The sequence below is a fragment of the Amphibalanus amphitrite genome, unplaced genomic scaffold, assembly GCF_019059575.1.
Source record: "Amphibalanus amphitrite isolate SeventyFive unplaced genomic scaffold, NRLGWU_Aamphi_draft 002174F_arrow, whole genome shotgun sequence".
NCBI lineage: Eukaryota > Metazoa > Arthropoda > Thecostraca > Balanomorpha > Balanidae > Amphibalanus > Amphibalanus amphitrite.
This window is the reverse complement of record NW_024883667.1, coordinates 18632-27684: the sequence shown is the minus strand read 5'-3', so window position 1 is coordinate 27684 and position 9053 is coordinate 18632. Positions and strand designations below refer to the sequence as shown.

At 47.4% G+C, this 9053-nt stretch overlaps 1 protein-coding gene across 1 annotated transcript; it reads right to left on the bottom strand.

Moving 5' to 3' along the window:
- Positions 1-356: 356 nt before the first annotated feature.
- Positions 357-1585, bottom strand: LOC122376508 (D-arabinitol dehydrogenase 1-like). Its single transcript, XM_043356400.1, has one exon. The coding sequence runs from the start codon at positions 1466-1468 to the stop codon at positions 395-397; it is 1074 nt and encodes a 357-aa protein (XP_043212335.1). The 5' UTR covers positions 1469-1585; the 3' UTR covers positions 357-394.
- Between the last annotated feature and the right edge of the window lie 7468 nt (positions 1586-9053).

Below are 9053 nucleotides of genomic sequence, written 5' to 3'. Positions count from 1 at the left end.
AGGTCCGTCCTGTTCAGCTCATCTAATTTGGCGTTATTTCGTTTGTATGACCACCGCCAAACACATTTATCTCGTCGAAATAGATGATAATCGAATGCAAACAATTTTGTCTCTAAGGTACCTAATTAGTGTCTTATCATTACACTTACCTGCAATAGTTATTAGCCAGGTAGCTTAGTGAAGTAGCTTCTGTTGGATATTTCTGATCAGCTCGAAATGCTTTATCTAAACATTTTTGAAAATTTTGCGAGAACAATTAATTTAGCTGATCCACTAGCTTAAAATGAAACTTAAATATTAGGTATATGCATTTATATTTGCATTTTCCATGCAGCAAACGTAAAAAGAAACAGCGATATTGACCAAAAGTGTATTTTCCGAAATCCGAACAAGATCACTCCGAAAACTTGAAGACAGCCTTGGAGATGACACCACTTGCCAACGAGCTGAGAGCTTTTTCGTAGTCTTTCAGATCGAACGTCTGAATAGCCAGCTTATCGTACGCGAGATAGCGCGCCCCCATCGCAGCCGTCAGCGCGGTAGCCTTGGGATAACAGAACGGATTGGTCAGAGTACCGAGAATCATCAGTTCTTTGTGGAACATTTGATTTGGCGCGATGCTAATTCTGGCCGTTGGTGGGGCAACACCGAAAATGCAGAGACGTCCGCCCTTTCTGAGCCACTGGAACGCCTCCTCGACTGCGGGCGCGTAGCCGGAACAGTCGACCACGTAGTCCAGGCCGTAGGCGTCCAGGTTTTCCGCCGCCTTGGCCATCATCTCGCGGGTCTGGTCGGGTGCCATCGCCTTGTAGCCCAGCTCGAGCACGTCGATGCGCGCCCTGCGCTCGTTTGAAGGCTCTGAGATGATGACGTTCTTGTGGCCGTGCAGGTGGAAGATGCAGGCGTACAAGATACCGATGATGCCGGCGCCGATGATGAGAACGTTGGCGTCGTGCGGCACCATGCCGATGCGATCGACGCCGTGCTGGATGGTGGAGAGAGTCTCCACCAGACAGGCCAGGTCCAGACCGAGACCCATCGATTCGGGCACCACGTGCACCTGCTGAGCAGGTGCCAGGCAGTACTCTGCCCAGCCACCATCACGGAAAAATCCCAGCGCATTCTTGGGCCCCTCGTGGAGGCAGTACTGCGGATTTCCACCGGCGCAGTAGCGACACTTGTAGCAGCCGCGGTACGGATCCACCGTGACTTTGTCTCCAACTTTGAGTGTCTTCACATCGGCTCCAATTTCAGACACCACTCCGCATATCTCGTGGCCAAGAGTGACGTCATGCTCGGCAGTTGGATAGTTGGCCTTGATAGCGTGCAAATCAGTACCGCAAATACCGCAGTAGACCACCTTGACAAGGACATCGTCACCTTTTTCTACCTTCGGAATGGGAATCTCCTTCAATTTGAGCGTCTTCGTGGGACGGTTGAATTGCAGAGCTTTCATTGTCTTACTCATGCTTGCTGATTTTAATAGGAAACGGCGTTAAACAATTTTTATTCGATACACAACGGAATTTAACGTAACAACACTTCCAATTTACCCGTTGTGGAAAAACATATTGTTGAAAAATATTAGTATGAAGAAATTCACGCGCCGATTTGCTAAATTCTAGCATGCGAAGATGGAAAGCACGCCTCCACTGGGAAGCTTCAAAATTTGCGTGCCTTCATTGGCAAGAAATTGCAAATGAAAATATGACAGAGTACAAATTTGCAGTATTTCCAGAGTCAACAAAAAATACAAACAAGTTAATAGCTCATTCAATTTTTTAATAGATGTAAGCATTAGCAGGCTTAGGCTTCAGCCGAGAACGTCCTAAATTTGCGTTAATTTCCAAATGTCTACAAATATTGATAATTTTGCTGTGCCTCATTTTGGCTATAGAGTTCTTAAAGGGACCCTCCCACCTTAACATTAGATTTGAGTTGAGATAGCCAAAATGGGGTCCCTGGCTCACAATTACCGGTTTCGGCACTCACTGCATCGAGAAATGCCTTAAATCGGATATATTGAATTTCAAAATTGCAGCATTTTGATTCAGAGGGGCTAATGCTTAGGAATACCCCTCTGAATGTGTGACGTCAGCGCAAATATCTAACGATTTTTAAATGTTTGACTAAAACGTTTTGTAGCACGCGGTGGTATATGCTATTTGCGCGCAACATCTGCCGCAAACGCCGCACTTCTAAAATAAAGTCGCTAGAAACAGCGGAGATCCCAAAAAAGTAAACAAAAGTAAAAGTCTAATATCTTGAAAACCGGTGAATATTTTTCGGTGAAATTTGGTAGATATTCGTTTTCGCTCTTTCTGAACCGAGCGACATCACTTTCATGCCAATTCATAAACTTTTTTGAAGGTGGGAGGGTCCCTTTAACTAGCAAAAATCAAACACGATAGGTCTGCATCGCAATTAACTTCTCCAGGAAACAGCAGCTCCTGATAACCCAAGCTGCAACATAGCTTCAGCTCCCCGCAGGAGGCTTCAACACTGTGTTTCCATTTTGCAATAACTTCAGCTGGCAGCTCATCCAACCAAACAAAGTGAAGCCGATTCAGCCGTCGATCCAACAGGCGAGTCCATCAGTTACCGAGCGCTCCGACTCAGCGCTGAGAGATCAGATTAGCGATTCTCTACGATCGTTCATCAAGAACACCTGCCGTAGTTGTGTGCTTGATTGATTGCCCTCCTGCTGGAAAGTGCCTCCGAGCAGCTTATTCGAAACCCCATCGGAGCTCGCAAATGGGATCGGTTCAGGGTCGAGGTCAAACATATGACTATACATCACGTCTGATGCTTATGTTGGTTGGTTGATATCTCAAAGCAACGTCATTTTTTTTTTTTGCTCCTCTGGCCTCTGCTGAATAACGAGTCTATCACATCTCAACCTACGAATACGATAACGTTACCTATGACATTGAATGCCTATGCGCAGAAACCAACAAAATGCAATGAAGTTGCAAATTTTACCTAAATACAAAACTCTTCAAGTGTACTGTTTCCACCGATTTGTTTTCTAAGCTACCTGCGTAGCGGCACCAGTATATTTTCAAGCGGTCTTCGTCAGTTATATATTCTGGTGAGGCGTTTCAACATAAGGTTTCACTGTTTCGGCTCGCTGGCAATTTAAAGGTAGTGTGCCACCTTTGAAAGATTTCCCATTTTATTTTTCCTAGGATAAGAAGCTTCTGTTTTTACCTAATATCGCAAAAAAAAATCAAAAATGGGCCTGGAATAGTGCCTTTTTCGCCTAAAAGTTTTTCGGTTTTTAGATATGTATAACAACTGTAGTGGGCTCACCTGCAAACAGGCGTCGGGCAACAATCGCGAATGCGGCGCACTTGTGACAATAAGCAAAGGTCATTATAGTGTTACGACCATACGACGTACGGGAATGAGTTATCAGCTGTCTAATCGTAGACAACACAATGTCGAGCCCTAAACTGTAAGCCCGTATTGGTATTGTTTCTTTTATTTGGCTGTCGAACATTATTTATGGTTTGAAATATGATTTTATGTAAAATAATTGATATGAAAAAGCCGTCTTATAAGTTATGACCCCATTTCACCACACGCAAGTGGCAGAAATGACAATGATCAGCTGACGCATTTTTCTTGGCCGAAGTCAGAGCGCGCGGCCCGACGCACCACGCGTATTTGGAAATTCCGACCTCGACGAGCATCAGAAGCCACCTAACAGGCGTGTTCGAAACCGCAGGAGCTGATGATGAACGGGTTTATCGAAACTTGATTGGATGAGCATATCGGTAATAGCGATTTCAGTGTGTGCATTTATTGTTCATAGTGGTGTTAAATGTGGTTGGGGTACGACCGACAACCCGTCGGGGCGAATTTCGCACTGGGGTACTCAAAATTTGAAGAATTTAAGACGTTTCCATGAGTTTTGAAGGTATGGATAAGTTCTAAAAATCCGGTTCTCCTTATCTGGGCCATTAACTCCATACGGTCCAAGAAAGCTGGCACACTACCTTTAAAGCAGACACGAACGAACACATATTCATTAGTACCAACTGTCCATGCAGTAATATAAGACTAGGAATACATTTCAGAGACTCCCTCATACATAGCGGGGTTGGATGATATTAAGTTAGGCCGGATGAATTTAGGACGGATAAATGTCCATTCCATTGAATAAACAGAGCATTATATCATACCATAACTGGTGAGCAATAACCGTCTCCGTGAGTCATTCTATTCAATTAATTTTATCTCTGAGGCCGGTCAAACCCGTGGGATGCCCAGGTGCGTGATTTATTCTCATATCCTGCGTAATTATTTCTCATATCCCCTCAAGAGAATGTGTCAATATATTTCATTTCTAAGCCCTCACCCTCAATCCTGAGATACTCAATAACAAATTCATTGCCCCTAATAAACAGTATCTTGCCTCATTTCCCTGCCCACTGACATCCACACCGAAACGCGACCCGACAGTCTCGCCTTCCGCGGCACAGCGGCGCCGACGGGCGGCGGACGTCCGATGACGTCACCGTGCCAGGTGGGTGTGACGTCACCGTCGGCGCCGACAGCCGGCGGGTGCCGCCGCAGGCGTCAGTTGGTCTGCGGCGGCAGCGCCGGAGGTGAGGGCGACGCAGCCGGCGGCGGACGGCGAACGGCCGAGGTCGACCTCTACGACGCCACAGGGCACGGCTTATTCTACCCCAACGAGAACAGGTGAGTTTCCGGAGGGAGAAGGGCCCTCTCGTGGTGATGGCGTGTTTTTGCAGTCCCGGGATCTGGAAAGACGATGGTGGCGTGAAAGCTCGGCACTGCGCGCCTTTTGGTCGATTAGAATCCGAAAAGTTTATATGAATATAAAGCGATCTCTTACAGCGTGAAAATGTGCTGCCAGCCAAATGGTGTTTTTCTCCAGCTCAGCCATCACAAACAGAATACAACTAGGCGTAATAAAACCGTACCCCGGTCGTTTGTTCCCCGCCCGGGTACTGTTAGCTGCGGTAACCGATGATTCATCCATTGCAAGCCGTATGTTTATAGCCCCAGCTTGAGGCCGACAAGGCATATACGGTGCCAAAATAACCTGTCCTATCTAAAGCTTCACAGCGAAGCTTTCGCTCATGAGGCATCAGCATGAAAGATATCATGTTTACTAGTGGTGCCAATTTCATGAAATTTCAATTCCAATTCCGATCCAATTCCAAGAAATTGCCAAGTAAATTTCCAATTTTGTCCAAAGCGGGGGCTATTCCAATTTTTAACGATTTTTGCATTTTTTGCGTAAATTTTAAAAGTGTTTAAAAGCGTTTTAAAGGCCTCCGTTTTAAAATTTTAAATTTTAAAGGCCTTGTGTTCCGATTAATTTCCAAAAAATGTTAAGAATTCCGTCCAAATTCCAAATTGGAATTGGACAAAAATTGGAATTCCAAGAAAAGAAATTCCGATTGGCACCAATAATGTTTACGACCTCCATCCGTTGGTTGACTTCCAACGATAGTCAGAAGGGTAACTTTGCGTTGAAAATAAAAATCAGTTCCTTCTTTAAGCCCGCAGGCTGCAACAGCTTATTAAAGGCAGGTGAATAATAGTCGAACTGGTGTGGTGCCGTTATCATATCAGGCGAAGCTAGGACCGTCTCAAATTACCCTGCATTCAGTGAAACCACCAGCCCATGGATTATTAATCCAAACGGGTCGCTACACTGGACTATCTCCTTGACAAAAAGATCAAAGAGCCGTAGTGCACGTCGTATCCCACGTAACATATCATAACTCATGTGTAATAACCCTCCCATCATAACTCATATATCAAAGTATTGCAGCATTGCATCATGTTTAAACCAGGCTATGGGATTTCCTTTGCATGATTCTCCAAAAAGGAACAATTTAGTTCATTTTAACTACTTGTTCTCCCTACAAATTAAAAATGAACCTGATTGAGAGGTCCTTGTCATGACAGACAGAAGGGCATGTCGTTGAGCCTAAACCAGTTCCTTTTTAGCACAAAATTTGCATCACTTTCCGCACATCACCGATCGTTTATTTAGCAGACGGATGGCGGGGGTGTCAGATTTAGCACCGCGGGGTGTCATATTTAGCACCGCGGCGGTGCAGGATGACACGGACTAGGCGCCGGTCATAAAACTGAAGACACTATCGGTCACGGTAGCTGTGGCGGACATCTAGGGGGAAAGGTCGGCTGGGGAGGGGGTCGGTTATGGAGACAGGTCAGCTAGGGGGGGGGGGGGCAAAGGGGAGGGGCGTGTCGGCAAGAGATGTGTTGACTGGGGGAAGGAGGACAGTTCAGCTATAGAGGAACAGGTCGGCTAAGGGAGGGGGCGCAGGTCGATTAGGGGACAGTTCAGGTCAGCCAGCGGAGTGGGACAGGTCGCCTTAGAGAGGCGATAGGTTGACTAAGGGGAGGGGGGAGAAGTTGGCTGTGGTGGCCTCACTGAACCCAATACACCCTCCCATTCATCTACATATGTATACACACAGCTGTGGCAAGGAGCCTGAGTATAATGGGACAACGACAGATGTGCTACGAAGATTAAGTATGCTGTGAAAAACGGAACAGCCTTTTCTACTCCCCGACATAATTAACTTCTTTTGTTTACGTTGCGCCAAAAAGTAGTACGAGTGCTGCAAAATGATGCAATGCTAGTTGCCTTTTATGCTGCAGAATATACCTCGAAAGTGCATTTGTGTTTCCAAAGTGCACGCAGCAATCAATGAACTGTTAACACAACGATACCCCTTGGCATGCGATATTGGAGCGAACAGTTCGGGGCCTGCACCACTTACATACAAAGTAGCTGCTGAACTCACCTCTAAATGCAGCCTTTATTACGTCCCGGCCAGGTCCCCACGTCTCAGAGGCACTGTTGCTGACCATTTTACTACGCGACCTCCCCGTGCTCGTCATTTATGCATGTGTACCACACGTGTAACTCAGCAGTCTTCAGAAACTTTTCCGAGAACCAGGCCGGAACCAGGCTGGAACCTTTGCTGAAACAAAGGAACAAAAATCACCTACCGCGAACCAGTGACGCGTCGTTACCATGGTGACAGTTACCTGCGACCGACCGCCACCAAAGTAACTACTCTTCAGCTGCTACTGAAGACTGAAGCGGCCAGACTCTTTGTTGCTAGTTCGCACTCAATCGCTTCCTCACAGCGTCGAGCGACACTTCCGCGATTTTTCAGCGCGACACCGGGGCGAGCGTGCCGACATCAAACGAATGAAAAGAGTAACCTTGTTAGCGCCGTCCAGGTCCATTTAGAGGAATTGCAGGTTCTGATCTAGGTCGACTGCAGATCTGAACATCGCTGGAGCTCTAACTTAACCGGCGAGCCGGCCGAGAAACGAATGGTCCCAGATACGGTCCGCGGGAGGTCAGCTTTGCAGACGTTATGAGTTCAAAAACCGATGAGTCTGTGATTTTGGGAGCAGTGAGCTGGACGCTGCGCTGGCCGCTGGAGGTGGTGGCGATGGTGGCGGTTTGGTGAAAATTTCCGTGAGGCCAGAATAGGCTCGTTTTCCGCGTTGTGTCTGCCTTCACGATCCAATGAGGCCCATGCCAAAGTAAATTTAAGTTGCCTTTATCTTCACCAGCGCACTGCCGCTGCAATTTTTGCATAATAAATCACCGGGCTGTCGGGACCGTGCCTTAGGGGCCCTATCGGTGCCGGCCAGGCCCTCCGGTGAGCCCGCGAGGTCAGTGAACCTCTGTCGGTCCGTGACCCTGACCTCTGGGCCTCCAAAGGTCACCGGCGGCGTTCGGTAACCTCCCACCGCGCAGAAACTGCGCTGGGGACTACGCGTGCGACCTGATATGAGACCGAGAAATTGAATTTGTGCAAGATATTGGACACGGTGCGCTATATATAATTCAGAGGAAAATGGCCTCGCCTGTTCACCCTGACAACTATTGTTCATAAGGAAATCTTCTCTGTGAGCGATATATTATTTTACCACTATGACTTTTCACGCTAATATTAAATAAGTTTCAGACATGCACACCAATTGAGCTGTCGGCTTCACCCTCTAACCGATTTTCTTGACGAGCTCGTCCCTGGAAACTCCGTTGTCTAACAGTACAATCATCCCACAATCTCGACCGCCCGTGACCCCAGCAAAGCTCCCTGGGGTAGCGTAGTGTCGGAGGCCACATAACAATGTATAGAAGTGTCAGACGAGACAGATGGGACCGAGATAACTGGCCATTAATTTCTCTGTCAGGGCGGTGTCGCTGTCGGTAAACACGCGTGCAAGGACATTGAATTCAGCACTTCCCCCTGGGGAAGATGGAATAGGTCGCGAATCCGGGGGAAACTCAGAATCGAAGCTGAGATTTAGGAATGGGAAGAGCTGCCGCAAGGTATAACACAATGGCATCACACGGAAAATAAAATGCGTCAAGGAATCGATTAGCCAAAACATTGTAAAATATTGTAGTGGATGTTTATCACACCAAAGCTGGACAAATTAGTTCACATGTCATTTTGTGACAAACATCTTCTAAGCACGAGTTGCCGAAAGGCATCTCGTCTGACATCATTGAATGTCGTTTCATTTTATTTTTGCTTTCAGCTTGGGTGCCTGCTATTTTTAGCCCTTTCACCCACCATTAAATGCATCATGCACGGCGAGCATGCCATTTTGTGTGACCTTTGGCTGTGAAGAGTGGCGCCCTGCACCGCACGGCGTTTCCGCTATGGCACTCCGCGTCGCTGCAGCGTTAGCAGCGCCGAGCGCGGCCGTGTGCTGAATGTGCCCATGAATACCCTCCCAATGAGGTCTGCTCTCCACTGCGCGGCGGCTGTCATCCGCAGGTAAATAGTGCCCGTGGGCGCGGTTTGAGCCGGCTCGCGGAGCCCGCTCCAGGTTTATAACCCGGCGAGTGGACTGCTCTGTTGGAGACAGGGCTGGGTCCGAGCGGGCCAGCAGAGACCAGGGCTATGTGTGGCATCCCTTTCAAGGGAGACATCTTTGAAAGAAAACTTCAGCCGTGATATGATCCTAGCAATAAAATATGTGGAATGTTGGAGGATTTTATCGTA